The sequence below is a fragment of the Lactuca virosa genome, chromosome 5, assembly GCF_052849685.1.
Source record: "Lactuca virosa cultivar CGN04683 chromosome 5, Lactuca_virosa_CGN04683_v6, whole genome shotgun sequence".
In the NCBI taxonomy this organism is placed as follows: Eukaryota; Viridiplantae; Streptophyta; class Magnoliopsida; order Asterales; family Asteraceae; genus Lactuca; species Lactuca virosa.
Window position 1 is genome coordinate 402145477 of NC_136430.1, and position 20585 is coordinate 402166061.

Sequence of the window (20585 nt, forward strand, 5' to 3'; positions counted from 1 at the left end):
TCTGCTGATACCCCTCTAGCTGCTATCAGTCAAATCCCGAACTGCTGCTCCTTTAGCTCCCCGAGCTACCAACACCAAATATCACTTAGTCCAATACATTAATCCATCTTAGGGTAAAATGACCATTCTACCCCTAGTCCAACTTGGTCCATATCTAATGCCCATAACCAAGGCCCAATACTATGTAAGCTTCCCAAGCCCACTAGTAGCCCACTAATGGCCCAATTTACTACATTGGGCCCAATCCCTTAACGGGCCTTACCCTAAGCCCAAAATATAATCCCTGACCCATATCATTTGACTTCTTCTGGCCCACTAAGGCCCAAGGTTCAAGGCATGGTCCAAACCGAGGCCCATTAACTTGAAGCCCAAACTGCCAGAGTACGCGGGGCGTACACTCACGTACGCTAAGCGTACTAGGCAAATGGTGCGTACGTTGGGCGTACCCGAATGTACGCTGGGCATACTGCCCCTATTAAGACACTTTCCCATTGAGTGCTTATTACTTCACTCTAGAGGCTACCAACTCAGATCCAGTTCCTTTTCCATGTCTTAATCCATAAAGTCACTAACTTGGTGACTTGCAACCCACCAAACAAGCCCAAATTCAAAAGGTGACAACATACTTCGATAACAAGGGCTAGATATCATGCATGAACTCATTAGGACCACCAAGATTGAAACTTTATTACTTATGGGACACTTTTAGCTCTGAGGGTGGCAACCCCAAGCTCAAAATCGAAGTTGCACCAAAAGGTCCATTCTTGGGACCAAAATAACCCCAAAACCACACTACACAAGATCTAAGCTTCCTTAAGCAAAGTTATGAACTTGATACCTCCAAAGAGTTCCAAATGATGATGCTACTCCAGATCTATAAGCTCTAACTTCCCAAGTCCTTCTTTGACAACTTCTTCTTTTCCTCTTCCAAGCTTAAAACCACCAAGATGAGCTTCCCAAGGTCAAGATCTCACAAAATGAAGGGTTGAGGCGTTCTAGGGTTTCTCTGAGGTTGGGGAGGCTGATAATGAGGCTAGGGTTTGAGCCATTATGTTTTTTATATAGTGGCTCACCCTAAAATTAGGGTTTAAGGACTCTGGGCGTACTCCTCGTACGCTGGGCGTACGTCTTCAACACTCGCGATCACTTTGCCCTGCTACGCTGGGCGTACCCCAGCCTTACGCTGGGCGTACCCAGCTACAAACACGCGAGCATTATATGCATGCAAAGGGGGCTGCCTTGCCAACTTTTCCACTAAGGGACCATAATTGTTAATGTGACATCTCCATTTTCACGGCCAGAAAAGACCGATTTTGTTTATGCTTTGTTTAAAAATCAGAGTAACATTTTAAATAAAAGTGTTGCGGAATTTGTTCCCAAAATAAAATATGATAAAGATTTATCAAAGCATTTCCGTAGAAATGTATTTCATTAAAAACCTCGGGATGTCATGTTCGATACAGATCAAAAGCATAAACAGTACAATATAAGCCTTACTACATTTATTCATATCTACAGGCCTATATCCGTAATCTCTCATCCCAAACATCATATCTATGCTCGTGCACCACTACCTGTAATACAAGAAACTGAGTGGGTCAGACTTGGGAGCCTGGTGAGCGCATAGGGTTTTCAACCCACAATAAATAAGTTTATTAATTTCATCAACCAACAATAACCCGATTACCCGTTCCCGTTATCCTCACTTTACGTCCCTAAACACCTATCATAAGGGACCTAGCCTAACGATCATCATCGAGATGGACACTACTGCTAAGGGGGTTCCTCAGCAATAAATGTCCTAAAGGCAACCATGAGGGGGAAGGAGTACACCGGTGAACACATCGTTCACAAACACCTACAGGTTGCGAGCCTGCTAGCGTTCCACTGTACTGTCTAGAAGAGTCTGTGGTTGTCATCCATACTCCACTAGATGACAGAATCAACAACAACAACATCGAGGCCTCTCATTATTTTATCACACATCGTCTATTACATCTACCCATGTTTTACCCCAACATTTTGTAGATATAAAATACATATACAGTTTAAATCATTTAAAACATGTATAAAAATCTTTCATCAGCATAGTAAGCAATTATTCAGACAATATGCACACATAGCACGTAATTTATATTAAATACTTCATATCTATGTGTAAGTTGAAAGTGACTATGCACTCACCTGAAAAGGTGGTGACTCTGCACTCGGACAATGCTTCGTTACTCTTAAAACAATTTTCCTCGACAAAACAACGGGTTTTTATTAAAAACTGGGCTTCGCTGGAGCAGCGTTTCCGAGCCGAAAGCTTTTCTTCTCGAAGCCGTCGGGCGCTCCGGGGCTTCCTTCGCGTGCTAGGGAGGTTCCCTAGACTTGGGAGGGGTTTAGGGAGGCTAGAGAGAAGTTAGAGAGAGAAAGAAAGGCTTATGGTGTGAAGAAAATATGAAGAGTTCACCCTTTATTTATAGGGATTTTATAGTAAAGTAGCCCCTAAGTTTCATCCGTATCTTCCGCGTACGAGCTCCATTTTCTACGTTCTTTATATCCACGCGTTGGTAGTTACAAGTACTACAACTTTCATTTAGACCCCGTCGGCTAATTCTCCTTCTATCTCAGATTTACAAAAACTGTATCGTATTTATCGCGCACGAAGAGTAGCAACTAAGCTTCGTCCATATCTTTCGCATACGAGCTCCGTTTCCGACGTTATTTATATCCACGCGTTGGTAAAAATAAAATGTACAACTTTTGTTTTTACTCCATCGGCTAATTCTCGACCGATCTTGAATTTAACAGTATGAGGTGATTACACTGTTAAATGTCCGCGTAAAATTCATAACTTTTACATACGGACTCCGTTTTCGTCTGTCTTTTTGTCGTTGAGTTCCTATTAATGAGATCTTCAACTCTCATTTAGGTCGCGTAAGCCAAAAACTGCTCGAACGAAAATTCGAGTTTCGGGTCGTGCACTGCTATGCCAAATCTTAGAAAAATCATAACTTCCTCATACGAAGTCAGATTTGGGCGTTCTTTATATCCCCGGAATCTTTGTTTCGACCACCACCACTTTATGTAAAGATATCGGGTTTATCTCACACTTTAATTTTGACGCTTATTTTTATTCTTTATTAATTATACCTTTATAATTAAGTATAAAGCACATAAATTCACATAATTCACATAATACTCAAATAACTCATATTTATTACTTCAAAAAGAGTTACAATAGTTGACCTAGACTATTACATCATCTATTAATGCTTAGCCCCGAAACCCGGGCGTTACAGTTAACAACTTCAAAATGCTATAACTTCTTCATCCTCAGTCCGTTTCCGACGAACTTTATATCCACAAAAAGGTGGCGAGAAACCCTACGCTTCTAGCGACACACCCCTGCCCAAAACTTCTCGAATAAAACTCCAAACTTTGAAAGACCAAAACGCCCCTAAACTTGGCCTCCGAAATCCATAAATGAATATTTGCAGAACAGGGTGTTACACACTCCTACAATCTCCTTAGTTCCTTAAGATTCTTTCTTGAGCCGCGTACGGATCCGGTGCTTTCAGTAGTACGGGCCCAATACTTCCCTCCACACCAACCCGTATTTGTCTCAAGTCGTCCTCTCAAGACCCTAAGTCACAACGACTCTATTGCCCTAGGTTATCTATACATTCGCCCTGCTGGATCCTTAGAACCACGACTAAGCATCTAGACACTGACTCTAGACTGCTTCCAACACTGCTCCGCCTCACAAGATCTCTGATGTCCTTGCTATTTGCTTTGTGCATGCCAATTGTACACAATACGAGACTCGATATACATTCGAATAAATTATCCTACCTCAAATCCACAACCAAACAAGGAACAAGAATAAAGGCTAAATCAGACATTCTAAGGCGATAAAATCCTAACTATGTACAATTATACAACATACACCAAGAAAATAACAATGACATATTCAATCTCATAAGAACGAACTCCTAGACTAAATGCATCACAAATCAGACAACATTGTCACACCATTCCTATAGGATTCTTAGCCTACCGCTAACTAGCACACATTTCTATCAGCTCTACACTACTAATAATATAAGTTGATGTATTTTAGGAAACTACCGCTCGAGCTCTGGTTGATTGTACACACTGCTTCACTGGGTTTTTCTTCTGCAAAAATCTTCATTTCTTTGAAAAGTTTTTATGAAAATCTTCAGATCCTTAGTTTGAGTTTGGAATTACCCTAGAGTTCATCCAAATCCCTCAAACCAGGGCTCTGATACCAAATTGTAACACCTCAAATTTTAAACCAAAATTTTCATTTTTAAATTACTAAAATAATGTTCACAAACCCTAGAGTATCGCAGACTGACCCATTAACAAATCTCTCAGCGAGTGTGTACAATCAGACATTTGACTTCCCGCGATCCTCAACAGTACCTGAAACCCATAAATCAACAACTGTAAGCACAAAGCTTGGTGAGTTCCCCAATGTACCACATACAAACACAACATAAACAAACAACTATGGGTTATCAATCCTGGGGACTATCAACATCCCAGTGGGCAACAATACGCCCTATGGGTTATCAGCAACCTTGGAGATTATCCGCAGTCTCAGTCACACATAAACGACATCATACAAAATAACAATTAGACTTGGCTGTTCATCACAAATACAACTATTCAACCACACAGATAAGAATAAGTGAGGAGACTCACCGGATACTGATGACAGATAAATCTCATACCCGAACTGCCAGAACTAGACTCCGCCTAATAATACAATAATTAACCCTAATTAATAATTAATGTCCATTACTCAACTCGCGAGTCCAAAACCCACAGCTAAACCCCTTAAGGGAAAAAAATACCATTTTTCCCCTCCCATGGTCCAAAACCATAAATCTTGACCAAAGGTCAAAAGTCAACTGCCCAACGCGTACTCTCTTCCTACACGGGGCGTACTCGATAAGCAGGCGGGTTCGGGGACTCACCTGGCTACGTTGGGTGGAGCCAGTAGTATATAGTGCGTACGCTGTCTAACCCCAAAACCACTCCAAAATGGTCTTAATCATTAAGACATGCATCCAAGCACATATCTGACATTCTTAGAACGTCTTAATCCATAAAGTCTAAAACTTTAAGCCTTTGCATGGCTGAAAAGAGCTTAAACCTTAAAACTCAGAATTAATCCACACTCAACACTACCAAACTCTTGCATGGATACAAAGGGACCATCAGGCAACCATTTTTGTGAATCTACAAGACCTAACATACATGAAAGGACAACTAATATGCTCTGGAGTGCCCTAAACTCATAAAGGTCCAAACTTTGGGACAAAAAGCCCATAAAAACTCATCTATGGAGGTCAAAAAGGAAGCACATCAAGGTATAGACTTTATACCTTTAAAAGATGCACAAGGAGGAGGAGTTTTTGGATCTATAAGCTTGCAAACAACACCTTCTTCTTCAATAACCTTCTTATTCAAAAATAAGCACCAAAAATCACTAATAAGCTCCAAACTCTCACAAACAAGGCTTAGACTCGAGATTAGGGTTTTTGAGGGAAGGTGGATGATAAGGAATGTCCAAGGGAGGCATAAGATGGATTAAATAGGGGATCAAACCCTTAAAGTTAGGGTTTTGAGGCTGAGCTAGTACGTCTGACGTACCACACGTACGCCCAACGTTCTAGCATGGCTTTCGCGATTCGTTCTTATGAGTACGCTGTATGTACCCACATGTACACCCAGCGTACGGGCTGAAATGCGAAACTCAACCACATGGGACCAAATGTGCAAACTTCAATTAGGTTAAGGGCTAAAATGGAAATACTTGATAATCAGATGTTACATTACAGATTCAGCTAAGGGAAAAGAAAATATTAAATATGATGTGGAAAGTAAGTAATGACATTAGGTATATGAAGAACACCTGCTATACATTGTTGTAGAAAAAACGACAAAACCTAGAGTATACTGGAGACTCAATGTTTCCAAATTCCTACACATACAAATGCAATCGATCTTTTAAAATATCAAATAATGGAAGTAGATTTTTCTATCATGTAAGAAGCAAGAAAAAGTCAACTAAATCAAAAGACTATGTCAACGACAAAAAGCTTAATCGAAAAAAGGAGATGAAAGAAAGCCTTACCTAATAGAAATCATCATAAGAGACGATGTGGTATTGTTCCTTAATAGGCTCAAGTAATCTGACAGCCATGTCAAGGCCCATTGGCGGCAACATGGCTTAACTCAAGCTTGATATTCATAGTGAACCAGATGGTGTCTCCATTTTGTATTAATGTCATTGTTGATTCCGAATCTAAATCATCATCATATCCCCAAGTGTCATAGCCATGCATACAAAGTAAAATAAATAAAACTAAACTCATTTTTCCAAAAAAATGTAATTATATAAAATTTTCATGTAAGCAACAAAATTTTTGACCGTAAGCAATAAGAAAAAACATATTTTTATTTAATAATTTCACCTTTATAGATTTTCCGTCAAATTTAATGCAAGTGGAGTCAACGAATTTGTAGTGGTCGCAAATATTGAATGATGAGCGCGGTAAAGTCTGGTGATGCGGCAGTGGTGTATTAGTCATAATGTATATATGGTGTAGGTGTGAGAGTCCTAATGTATATATGGTGTAGGTGTGAGAGTCATAATGTATATATATGGTGTAGGAGTGAGAGAGGGGGGGGGGGGGATCTGTGTGTCTTTGTGTGTGTGTGTGTTTTAGTATGTGTTTTTGGAGGAGACGACCCCAATAAATCCAAATCATATTACTTCCTACGTCGAGCCATCGTCAATGGTAATAAGAAGCAGACAAACCTACACACAATTTCGATATACGCTACCAACCAAAAACAAATACCCAAAATCAAAAACCGAAAACCCAAATTCAGCAACAACCAACAAAACAGTAATGAGAGGTAAGACAGGAAAAGCAAAAAAAAAAGTGAGAGTGAAGACCGTTGCTCAGATGTAGGTGTTTGCCACGGTCCTTCGTCTTCAACCACACTTAAACGATTCTTTATCGAAGTCTTTCGTCTCCAACGTCTAGGGTTTCCAATGGTAAGACGATTATAGAGGATTCAATTTCTGAACTGTGGAAGGTGAGGGTGAGGTAATATGAAGGCCAAGGAAATCTGAGTTGGTGGTGTGGTCTGTGGTGGAGTAATGCTATTGGGTATAGAAATGGCGGAGGACAGAAAGAACAGATCAGCGCAAAGTGTAATCGAAAGAAAATTACTTAAATAAGGAAATTAAATATGTAAAAATTGACAATTAAATGTAAAGAAAAGTATACAGATGGTTTAAAGTGAATATGTGAAAAAATTGTGTAGCCAAAACCATGAAAGTAGAAACATTACTGTTCCTAAGAGTTATGTGTAATAATAATAATAATAATAATAATAATAATAATAATAATAATAATAATAAACAAAAAAATAAAAAAGAAGTTTTTTGCGAATTACGATGGGTCTGTGACAGTTAACAAAAAATCGTTTTTCTCTAAATTCGTTTGTATTCCGTTGGTAATTACCGACGGATTTCCAATGGCACAATACTCGTAATCCGTCAGAAAATGCGTCGCTAATTTGGGCTTTAATTTCTGTCGGTATTCCGTAGGTAGTTTTCGTAGCTAATTTGCAACTTCTCTAGTAGTGTATATAATGAGTTTAAAAACTTAATAACCGAATAATAAAAGATATAAGATGTAAACAAAAACAAGATAATGATGTTTTTTAAAAACATATTTATTATATTGGTGTAGTTTTGAAAATATTTACCGATTAGGGTTAAAGTATACAAAATCAAAATTAGAACTCAAAAACATAATACACCCAGACGTGCTGCTATCTTCCTCAAGCGAGTCCGCCTCAACCACATTGTCTTCTACGATTCTCGACGACATTGTCTTCTTCGATTCCGGCGTCGGTGAGTCTGCCTCCGCGACAACCGATGACGATCGGTCCTCTCCTCCAGAGCACACGCTGACTGATTTTCTAGACCATCATAGCAGCCGATTTCTAGATTCTTGTAAGTTATCGACTCTAATGCAAATCAGGAAAAAGTGTGTTTTTTTTTCTTAAAGACACACGCACACACCTGGGATCGAGTTTTGAAGGAGGGAAGCAAAAATTTTCTTACTGATTCTTGCTTCCCTTCTTTGAAATTCTTTCTTATGTTTAGAATTAGTTTTAGGAATTCATTCTACCAAAACGATTAAGCAGCTATTATCAATTGACAGTTTGAACAATTGATTGTGGATTATTTGCTCAAGTGCTGAATACAAGAGATCAAGATTATCCAGAAAGTATGTATTATTTATTAATAATTGTTCAATTGATTGATTGATTGTTTCTTCGAGTGTTGTAATTGTTGTATACTTGTATTTATAGGATAATTAGGGTTTTTTTTGGTTGAAGAACATACGATTGTGAAGTAGGTATTGAATTCCAAAAGGCAAAAGAAAAACTATTGGCAAGAGCTAGAGAGTAGAGAGTAATTTTGGGTGTGAATTAGATCTTGAATTTGTAATCTACCTATGCTTTGATTACTTCTTTTAGATTTTTTATTTATTTATTTTTTACTTTTATTTATTGTTTTTTGAATTCCATTTTTATTTTTATTGTTTTTTGAATTCCATTTTGGATTTTGTTTTTATTATTTTCACTTTAAAATTACCTTCTTATAAACTCATGTTTTGGATATTACTTGCATCCAAGATTAATGTTTTCAAAATGATTATTGTGTCTTTGAAAAGAATTATAATTTGAAAACAAAACAATAAAAAAAAATTAATACATTTATCCATTTAGCTTGAAAACCCAAAGATTAAAATTTTTGAAGATTCCTACCCAAATATATTTTAATCCTCTATGATAGCAATGATTGATGCAAGTGGTATTGGTTAGTAAATTTAAAACGTTGAGATTGTGACGGAGAAATAAGATATATTATTTGTAATTTTCTTTCATAAAAGTTAATAGCAAAATAGTTAAAGAAAGGTCAAATATTATATTAAAAATCAGTAAAAATTAAAATAATAGTTGAAAATTTTAAAAATGTTAAAAAAACATTGTTTTGGTAAATATTTTAGCTACTATACTATTTTGATAAATATGTTTGAAACTATACCTATTTGATAAATATGTTTTTAAAATACACCTATTTGATCAAAAACTCGATATTCAATATTTTAAAATACACCTATTTAGTCAAGATATTTAAAATACACCTATTTAGTCAAAATATTTTAAAATACACCTATTTAGTCAAGATATTTAGGTTAAAGTTGTAAACTCGATATTCAGTATTTTAAAATACACCTATTTAATCAAGTATTTTAAAATACACCTATTTAGTCAAGATGTTTGAAACTAATGCAAAAGTTTTTGTCCCTAAATTGATTCCAAAGTCATATAATAGACCCTATAAAAAACTAATTTATTTTTACCAATATTTTTCAAATTAACTAACATATTTCTGTCATTGTTTTCTAATTAAAAAAAAAATTACTGTAAGTGTGAGGAAACCGCCTTTTAGAGACTCAAAACTTAAAAAACAAACTACACTATTGATTAACAAACAATATTGTGGAAAAATATATGTTTGATTAAGTCTTGGTCTTATTTGCAAATTAAATATGAAGAAGTAGTCGTAGGGCACATGGTTTCTTCATTTCTTTATGTGTATAAAAGCCGAATAGATGTTTGATAATATTCATTCACAAAAATAAAAATGAGTTTCTTTGTTAAGAAACCAATGGCAATGGTCCTCCTTTTGACTATCTTTCTTCTGATATCTTATTCGTATGCGCAGGGTGGTTATTCCGGGTAAGATAACTATACATCGATCTCTCTATTATTCTCGTAATCTTGTTAAACAAAAGTATATGTATCGTCATTAATTACTTTAGTAGTTTATTCTTCAATTTCTTAATGGTACAAATAATAAAGTTTAAGGTCGACTTAATTGCACATCGATCCAATATTACTAATCAACTAATCTGTCTATATAATTGCAGGGACCCCATTTATAAGAGTGATCCTTATCCTGGAAGTGGTGGACAGTATCCTACTCCCCCGTAATTATATCGATGTGCAATTCTCTTTGTATTCTGCAAATTTGAAGACGTCTTATAACTAATGTGTATTTTACATGCGCGCATAACTATATATATAGAAATAAAAATAAATATGTGTCGTATTGATCATCAGATTCATAACAACCATTATATATTATATGTCATATGTGACAGCATTCATATTATTATATATAAATGAAAATGAACTTGTAATAACCATGCATTCAGATTTATGTCAAGCTTTTTATACATGTGAAAACTAATCTATAAGAAAGAAAAACCGGGTTAAGATCGCCGATTATAAACGAAATATCAAAAGAATAAGAGAAGGACTTCATCTGATATCTAGGGTTCATCAAGTTGCAGAATGCAACTACTGAACTACATGCAACATCCCAAAATCACCAGCTTAATTACCACATCGATTTCAAAAAAGACATGTTTAACGGTATCAAGAAATCACAGCAGTTTGACTTGTGTGATGCTCCAATTTTGGTCAAAAAAGAAGAAATTTTTTATTCAAGCTTAAATATATCACACAACAAGATTCAAAAATAGAGGGAACATCACACGTATACAAAAAAACAGACCCACAAAAATCACAACACCTCTTGGAAGTATCCTTATTTGATTAAGATTCAAGCATTTGACCTTATGCCCCCAAAAACCAAATTTCAATCTCTAATCCTGCAGTAGAAAAGATTACAAACATAAGTCCAAATATTTTTGTAGCATTAGCAGTAGTTGGTTAACAATCAACACGCCAAATTCATCCTAGTGTATATTGATTGGAATGGAAACCTAACTTAATTACACAGAAATTCACAAGTTTATATGCAACTTTTAGTTAAAACCAAAATACACTTCTACTTCTAATTGAGTTAAAAATACAAACACTAAATTATCTTTTCCTAATTGAATCTCTCATAGTTCAATAACTTGTTTAATATTTTAATTTCTTGTGTCTATTTACTTCTCTCTACATAGTTTAATCCGATAACATTGTCACCCTCAAAACAACGCTTTAACTTAGTTAAGACATTTTATCGAACAGCTAAAGTGCACAGAGAAACAATCTACAACAAAACAATACCTTTTTGGGCTTCAAAAATATTTAAATTTTCCGGACAACACATTAACACTTGCTCGACCAAATCATCTTCGTTTGATGGATTCTTTAGTTTCGATTAGGTTACTTGTTTCAAAAACCAACAAAACAAAAACTAAATGGAGAAAGAGAAAGAAACCCAGAGAGGTCGTAGTGTAAATTAAGACTGCAATCAAGTAAAGTAGATCCTTGGGTAAGAGAAAAAAAAACAGTTTCATGATCGATGAGTTAAAGATACAATTAAATACACTACCTAGAAATCAGAGGAGAAAGATCTGTACTCTTTTTTTATCGATGAAGACGGTGAACCAAACTGACATCGCAACCAGACGTCTTACAACTACAAAGCATAAAGGTACAACCCAATAGCCCGATGAATCCAGTAAGGATGAGAGACCTGAAAAATCTTGGCCGAATTAAAAATACGTAACATAAACAAATACAACAAAATTAGTCCAAAAAAAATTGTTACAACCTTCTTTTCCAAAAATATAATTTTATATTTTTGTAATTCACTTTCTACATTTATCTAAAAACAAATTACTATAGGTTTTTAAAAGAGGACCGATTGTCTAAACGGTTTGATGGTCATTAAACCTTATGTAGTTAATAACTTAAATATAAAATGATAAAAAATTAATTAATTATATAAAAACCCTATACAATTAAAATAACTTAAATAAAATTCCTAAAGTTTCATTTATATGTTTTTATCTGAAAATAAAAATGAAAAAAAAAGGTTTTAAAATGACCATTGAACCTTATGTAGTTATAAAATTAACGAGAATAATCAATATAATTACAAAAAATATGGATAAAAGGTATAATGTCTGAACATAAACTCAAAGTGATTTTATTGGGTTAACTGATTTTTTTTACTGGTTTAATCGATATGGTTGAGCTGGTTTTCTACCGGTATGGTTGAACCGGTTTTTCACAATTTATAAAAGGAAAATCTTTCCACAAACGTCTGTGTATTTATAGTTATTTACCGTGTCCATACCAATTATTGGTCGTTGAGATTAGTATTTCAGATTAATATTTAGGTATAGATTTTAGGGACAATTACTAATCTAGCCAAATTAAGGGGGTAATTAACAATTTTTAGCCAAAAATTAGCAAATGGCCAAAAATAGCCCACGAAACCGTAGGTTTCGAGATTCGCCTACTGTTTCGCCATTTCGTCTACTGTTTCGCGTTTTGTATAATTTTTTTTTTTTTTTCATTTTTGACATTCAAAACCGTAGGTTTATTAAAACCTACGGTTTTCGCAAAAAAAGCTACGGTTTTTTTTTTGGAGGGGTTTTATCTACTATTTTGGCCAAAAAACTACGGTTTTAATTTTTAATTTTTTAATTTTTTTATTATTTTTTTTGTAATATAGAGTATAAAAAAGAGTGTTTATAATATGTACAATAACTTTAACAATTATTTTGTTTAAATTTTAACAATTATTTGGTTTGAATTATTTTGTTTTAATTTTAATAGTAGTCAACTCTGACGAAAAAAGTAGACTACTTTTTGGGTAAAGTTGACTACTTTGTTGCTAAATTTGACTACTTTTTTGTTAAACTTGACTACTTTTTCGTCAGAGTTGACTACTGTTTTCAACCTATCTTATATATATATTAAGTATTTTATTTTTTTGGAAAGTTTATTCTCTCTAGCTTCTTTATCCTCAAAATTAAGATAATGAGTTGTAACGAGTATTTTGTATTGCTCATTACGGATGGAAGATGGGAGTTTGTTAATTCCCAATTATCATATGTTTGGCCACTGGAATACAATCCGAGAATGTTTTATTTAGGTGTTGAATTTTACGAAAATACAACGTTCACCGAATTTGTTCAGTTGGTCAAGTGCAAGATGGGTCTTCCCGAAGAATCAAAAGGGAGCAACAACCCAATAGGTAATTTTAAAAGTCCAAGTAAAAGTCAATATCATAGTGTTGCTGAAAATGTAAATGTAGTGCCAGAACCGATTATGTATGTTACACCGGAGAATTATAAGTATATCGGTGATAATGATGTTGGTGCATATGTTAATGATGTTGGTGTAAATGATTCATTTGACAAAAAAAAAAGCAGTAGCCGTGGTGAATAAGGTTGGTAATGAATCTGAAAAATAGGAAGTTCCGTTTTTGCATGATGGTGAACTAAAAGGATATGGCGAGTTTGCGGATTGTGACAAGTTGGATATATCCGGCCTAGATAGTGATTCTAACGGAGAAGAATTAGATGACGAATCTAAGCTTATTTATTCAGATACCATGTTTCATGGTATGCCCCCTTTGCCTTCGTGTCCTGTAAACACTGATGTGAACATTCCATGTCAGAGGGTGGATATAAGTGAAGAGATGTTAAGAGGTACCAAAGAGGATTCATTCACCAAATTGGTCAAGCACAATCCAGGAACTGTTACTCAGATAAGAGTAGACGATGATGATCGGTTTGAGTTCGTGTTTATCGCGTTGGGTTGCTCGGTAAGCAGTGTTAATTTTTATAACAAATATAACATATGAATCCTAATTGGTATTTGTTAATGCAATGAAAAATAATTGTAGGTACGAGCATTCATCAAGTATTGTAGGCCGACCCTAATAATTGATGGTGGTCACCTAAAAGGTGAATTTAAAGGCACGATGTTGCTCGCAGTGACAATGGACGGTCAAAACCAAATCATGCATGTTGCTTATGCCATTTGCAAAAGTGAATGTACTGAGACTTGGTCCTGGTTCCTTCGAAAGCTACGTGAATGTATAGGCAACTTGGACCTTACAATCATATCTGATAGGGCTCCATCCATAGCGACGTCAATTGCAAATATATTTCCTCACGCCTATCATGGAATATGTGGTATCCATTTGTATTTCAACATTTCAGCAAAATTTGGAAGCAGCGATACAATGCACGCATTATTTTGGGAGACATGCAAAGCCTATACCATTAAAAAATTCAATAATGGGATGAAAAAAATAAAAAATGTAAATATTCGTGTATGGGAATACCTACAAAACATCAATCCAGAAAGATGGGCCAGGGCACATTTTCCTGGGAATCGGTATTTTCTTATGACATCAAATAGTGCGGAGTCGATAAATTCAATCTCACGATTTGCAAGAAAGATGCCAATATTGATGTTGATTGAGTATTTTCGTGCAACAATGCAACAATGGAGTTTTCAGAAACGTAATGTTGCAGGTACTAATATTTTATATACATTGTTGATTGAGTATTTTCTTAACTCGTGTAGTAATAATTTTATGAAAAAATATGTCTATTTTTTTAGCTGAAACTAAAACAACACTCACCCAATGGGCTGAAACGATTATACAAGCAAATAAGAATGCTTGTAATAATTGGATGGTGTACCCTATCTCAAATAGCAGATTTGAAGTGAAAAGCTCTAACCACAAAAGTGTCATTGTTGATTTCCAACAAAGAACCTGTACATGTAGGCGGTGGCAAATAGATGGCTTACCTTGTGGCCATGTTATAAAAGTGCTGACAATGAACCGTTACGAAGATTGTTCGGAATTCGCTTTAAAAGCTTACTTTACAGAAACATTGAGGAAAACTTACGAGGAGTCTGTGAACCCCTTACCAAGTCCATCTGAGTGGGAGATCCCCGATGATGTGATGACCGTGAAGCCACCCATAATGGAGAGACGTCAGCCGGGTAGGCCAAGAAACACTGGACATATTCCGTCGCAAGGTGAGCGTCCCATACGACAAGAATGTTTTACATGCGGTCAATTTGGACACACTAGGAACGATTGTACGGGTAGGGGATCGGGGAGCGGATCTGGGGGGAGGAAAAAATCTACACAAAATGGCATAATGACTGATGAGTTTGCATCCGGGAGCGGGTCACAGAACGAAAGCGTGTACCCTACTTTTGATTTCAATAGTACATTTGATTTGAATTGTCCTTAGATTAATGTAGGAAAGCAATGAATTCCCGTATAAGTAATTTGTATTGCTTGTATTAAAAAGCACTTCTGAGATTATTAATTAAATCTAGTTCTCCACTTATTAACTCCTTTATTCCATGAAAAATAAAACACAAACATAAAACATTATAGAAATCGAGATACACCCTTACGAAACATTACATAAGACATTTCACATAAAAGAGCCTTCTACATGAAATATTTGTTATTTTTAAGTAGGATCCATGCATCCTCATACTCGAAGTCACTTCCCTCGTGCTCCAAAATGTAATGATCTTTAACCATTTCTAAAAGATCTTCGTCGTTGTTTGGATAACGATACCTGTTTTTAAGATGATGATACCATCGATTAAACCATGTGATTTTTTCCTTTAAATCCATCCACTTACCAAAAATATCTTCCTGTGTTCGGTGTTTTCCTTCTCCCAACGAGAGGTTAAACATGGCTGTTATGCGGGTCCATTCATCACCTTCTAAGCAATCAGGGTTAACCATGGTTACATCATCGTAAATGTTCATCCAACAACGTGTTACCACCATTACCTCTCTTATCGTCCATGGATGTGGAGTATTGGACGGAGCAACTGCGTTGGAAGAAGTTGGTTGATTGGAGGCCATTTTTTTAAGTTTTTTGTTAGTTTGTTATAATTTTATAGGAGTACTTAAAAAAGAAAAAAGAATAACATACAATTAGGTGGATTCCCATAAGTACTGTTTGAAACTACATTATGAAACCGTAGTCAAATAATGTCAAAGAGTAGTCCGATTGTCAGATACCTTACACGGAGATACTGTGTGAAACGACAAATATACTGTTCGAAAAGACAATACATTATGCAGGCTACAAAGTAGTAGTCAAACTCTATGAAACCGTAGTCATATAATGTCAAAGAGTAGTCCGATTGTCAGATACCTTACACGGAGATACTGTTTGAAACGACAAATATACTGTTCGAAAAGACAATACATTATGCAGGCTACAAAGTAGTAGTCAAAGTCTATGAAACCGTAGTCATATAATGTCAAAGAGTAGTCCGATTGTCAGATACCTTACACGGAGATACTGTTTGAAACGACAAATATACTGTTCGAAAAGACAATACATTATGCAGGCTACAAAGTAGTAGTCAAAGTCTATGAAACCGTAATCATATAATGTCAAAGAGTAGTGCGATTGTCAGATACCTTACACGGAGATACTGTTTGAAATGACAAATATACTGTTCGAAAAGACAATACATTATGCAGGCTACAAAGTAGTAGTCAAAGTCTATGAAACCGTAATCATATAATGTTAAAGAGTAGTCCGATTGTCAGATACCTTACACGGAGATACTGTTTGAAACGACAAATATATTGTTCGAAAAGACAATACATTATTGACCTTGCCTTTGCAGCTCCTACTTATTTATGTGTCCGCATGTGGAAAGCCCCTAACCCGCACAACCTTACGCACACTAAGTAATTGCTAATTGTCTCTTACAATTGTTTCGAAATGAGTTTCTCCGACACTGACCATGAAGAAAGCTTCAACAACTTTCCTGTTTACCTTCATAACCTAAGGCGAACCAACCCGCATACTCACACTCACATCAAAACGGATTTGATGGATCGTTTCCAATCTTGTTTTGTGGCTATTGGATGGGTGGTATAATTCTTTTCCAAATCCGTTTTGTGTCTTTACATTTGATAATGTTTGTACATTAAAGTAATTGGTGTGCACTATTAAAAATTACAGGTCCATGCATTCGTGCATTGTTTCTTGCCTGTCCTCTACATAGGTACCGTCCCTCTTAGAGGGGACTACCTAAAAACAATGTTTGTAGATGTTGCTAAAGATGGGAACAATCTGACTTTCCCTATAGCGTTTGGTATGGCGGTTGAAAATAATGTGGTAAATTCTACCTGGTTCCTGATGAGGTTAAAAGAATGTCTCGGAGAGGGAAGGGAAATAGCGTTCATATCCAATATGTACGATGGCGATAGCTCTTGCGTAGATAATGTTTTCAGTGATTCTTATCGTGGTTACACTTGTAACAGCGTGCAAAACTATTTACGCACAAGAGTAGGCTCCGGGAGATCATTGGAAACTTTGTTCTGGATAACATTAAAATCCTACACGTTGTTAACTTTTGCACAAAATTTTTCTAGATTAAGCATTGATGCTCGTGAAGTGCTTACGAATATCGGTCATTCGAAATGGGCAAGAGCCTATTTCCCTAACATCCGTTCGAATGTACTCAACATGGAAGTTCCTCAATACTTTTCAGTAGTATTGCGCAATCATTGTAATGTACCGATAATAGCGCTTATCGAGGGAATTCGTGAGTACATGCAAAATACTTTTGTTGAACGAAGTATAATTGAAGGTATATTTTTGGATGAAATATAAAATAATTAAATAGGTTGTACAACAACCTTTTGTAACATATTTAATTTTCAGGGAGTTTGACTGGTGTATTAACACCGTATGCTGAAATGTTGGTTCAAAGAAGGATGCAAAAGTCTGTTCGTTGGCAAGCAACACATATCCCCCAACATATATCCTCTCCCATGCCGACATATGTGTATGAAATGTTTGATTTTAAAACAACTTGTGTTGTTGACCTTAAAGCTTATACTTGTTCATGTGGAAAATGGAGCAGTCTCGGTATAGCATGTGGTCATGCCATCACAGCAACACGTGATTCAGACATGCATGACATTGTTAATTTGGTTCAAGTATATTACCATGCCGATGTATATCAGCTCATCTACCAGACACAAACCGTTCACGCAGTTCCCCCACCAGCTGAATGGGAAATCCCAGACCCTTTGATGGTTGTTTTATTGCCGATGTAATTTTTATTCCCTTTAAATAATGATGCTTGTAATATATTTGTCCTTGTCTATGTAATATATTTGCTGTTGAGTTTGTAATATATTTTTCATTGTCTATGTAATATATTTGCTGTTGAGTTTGTAATATATTTTTCAATATATTATGTTTGTAATGTAGTTGACAATGTGTTTGTAATAAGTTTGAAATACATTATGTTTGTAATCAACAAAATTGAACATAACATAAAAGTAAAGGAAATTACAATTAGAATTAAACATAACATTGTTAAAGGAACGTCTCACCACCTATTACATAGTTAAATTGGTTTCCACAGATTAGGAAACTGTTTGGGATACAAGTTTTGTTCACGGTCGATAAAATCCCCTCTAATTCTAACAACATCTAATAGACGATCTCGTTCTGCTTGAAGCTTTTGAAACTCCGTATTTGCATTTCGAATCCACTTCTTAGCTTCCTTGATATTTTTTGTAGTTTCAGCAATCCATTTTTCTTTTTCAATTACTTGATCTGCTAGGTCGTTTGCACGTTGGTTGAGTTTGCGACTAATTTCAGAGTCCCTTTCGTTGGCTTCTTCAGCGGCCTTCATAGCATGGAAAATGTCGTCAGGCATGTAATCTGGGAGTGGGAAATCTGGGCCTCAGGAATTGGGTTTGTATCGGAACAAACATAGCAGTATTCGTCTTCGCAATGCCAAACACCGAAGTCAGATGAATTCATTTTCAATTTTAGAATGTTCTAGTGTATCACGTATAAGTTCTATGTTAGTTGCATATTAATAGTTTGAGAGCAAAAATCACTATTGGATAAGACAACAGGTAAAGTATTAGTCAAATGCGACTAGACAATAGTCAAAAGCTATAACACGGTAGTCAAACTACAATCGTGTGTCAGAAAAAAAACATAACATTACTGATAAAAACGTAAAGTCGTAGTCAAATACACTTAACATAAAAATCATATGAACTTAGAATTACTAATAAACATAACATAATTCTGAAAGGAAATTAGAATTACAAATAAACATAATATTACTGGTAAACATAACTACTAATAAAATTAGTCTAAGTAATTAGTAACGTGCAAATGGTGGTACGACGACCATCTTCTCAGTTGGTATTTCCCAATGCAGAAGAATTGGAATAAGATTAATCGTCTCCGCTTGGAATGCATGTCGATACACCGCAGAAGTCAACCTATAATTAACCAATTGCTGTTTCTCTTCAACTGTAAGCCTGCTTAATGATGGTATACCATGTTCACAGGGTATGCCGCATTTTTGCCATTTGCCACAAGTACAAATACCATGTTCAACTTGTACCGTTTGTATGGTTAAATTACAACGCACTTCAAATTTGTCACTACCAATATGTGTAACCTCATAACCATTAGATTTGTTCATTCTCCGTTCAAACACGTGTTGTGCATAAGGGGTAAGTTGACCATGCATTCCACCTGTGTAATTAATTTACTTAAAATTAAAAAGAGGATAGAGTAACGGAAAAGAAATAAAACAATTATTTATTACCTCCAAATTCAGCTCGTTGCGCGTACACCATTTGTATTGACTGATGGACCAGTTCAATGATTGTCGTTATTGGTAACTCGTGCGTGTTTGATCTAAGCCAACTCAATCCAATCGGAATGCTAATGTATTTAACATTGAAACGGACTTTAGGAAAAAAGGCTCGAGCCCATTTTGCCATTGGGATATTGTCAAGCCAGTTAAGATCATACCCATTAACCTCATTTTTTAAATTGTTTAAACAAACGTAAAATTCAGACAAGCTATAAGTTTTACATGTCTTCCCGAACAACTGTTCGACAACGATACTTCCTGTGGAAGCCCGAACTTTATCGACTATATTTTTACAACAATACCCATGATAGGAATCTGGGTATACTTGCATAATGGCGTAGTCTATCGAGTCAGACATATGGCTTATGAAACCAACTTGAGTAGTGTCACCTAAGCATTCTTTCAACCTTCTCATGAACCAAGTCCAAGCCTCGTCACAGTCAACGCTTCCCAAAGTGAATGCTATGATCAGGGGTTCATGATTACCGTCCAAAGCATGAGCAAGATACATTGTTGTTATGTTGGTCCCAATAAGGGGTACATGAGCAACAAATAATGTTGGTATCATGGATGTGAGAAAGCTAGTAATATGTAAGAAACGATGGCAACATTACACAAATGTGAACTTGAAATAAATAATAACATAATATAGAGGAGGAGTTACCACGCATCCTAATGCGACAAAACAAAATTGAGACCTGTCTCTCATGTCTTTCTTAATGATTGTGAAAGAGTTACGATTTGTTCTTTGAAGATTATGAAAGAGTATCGGTAGGTTGGAAAAGCTTTGTTTGTATATCTCATTAAATCCACTCATTATGAGAATTGGTATGTTTCAATGAATTTGGTCGAGGCTATATAAAGGGATTTCATTTCAAATAGAATTCGTTCAGAAACGTTGCACGGAAATAATGTTTGAAGCGAAAAATCTACTGTTGGAAAAGACTATACATTATGCAGTGTGCCAAACAGTAGTCAAACACTATGAAACCGTAGTCTAATAA

General features: G+C 35.6%; 1 protein-coding gene and 2 long non-coding RNA genes across 3 annotated transcripts; 2 read left to right on the forward strand and 1 right to left on the reverse strand.

The window, feature by feature from the left end:
- The first annotated feature begins 9709 nt into the window (after positions 1–9709).
- LOC145111165 (uncharacterized) lies at positions 9710–10235 on the forward strand. Its single transcript, XR_013710195.1, has 2 exons — positions 9710–9852; positions 10044–10235. It is a non-coding gene; the product is annotated as an uncharacterized LOC145111165 (long non-coding RNA).
- A 293-nt stretch (positions 10236–10528) lies between these two features.
- On the reverse strand, positions 10529–11728 carry LOC145111166 (uncharacterized). Its single transcript, XR_013710196.1, has 3 exons — positions 11687–11728; positions 11465–11608; positions 10529–10790 (listed from the first exon to the last, which is right to left on the reverse strand). It is a non-coding gene; the product is annotated as an uncharacterized LOC145111166 (long non-coding RNA).
- A 4930-nt stretch (positions 11729–16658) lies between these two features.
- LOC145113892 (uncharacterized) lies at positions 16659–18004 on the forward strand. Its single transcript, XM_079049934.1, has 3 exons — positions 16659–16811; positions 16902–17532; positions 17607–18004. Exons 1-3 carry the CDS (start codon positions 16659–16661, stop codon positions 18002–18004), a joined length of 1182 nt encoding a protein of 393 aa, XP_078906060.1.
- The last annotated feature ends 2581 nt before the right edge of the window (positions 18005–20585 follow it).

What these genes read in the sequence shown, in the direction of transcription:
- LOC145113892 (XM_079049934.1), top strand. Translation starts at nt 16,659, where the DNA reads ATGAGTTTCTCCGACACTGACCATGAAGAAAGCTTCAACAACTTTCCT. An exon ending in TTGTGGCTATTGGATGGGTG is followed by an intron (nt 16,812 to 16,901) that starts GTATAATTCTTT and finishes TAAAAATTACAG; the next exon opens with GTCCATGCATTCGTGCATTG. An exon ending in TGAACGAAGTATAATTGAAG is followed by an intron (nt 17,533 to 17,606) that starts GTATATTTTTGG and finishes TTTAATTTTCAG; the next exon opens with GGAGTTTGACTGGTGTATTA.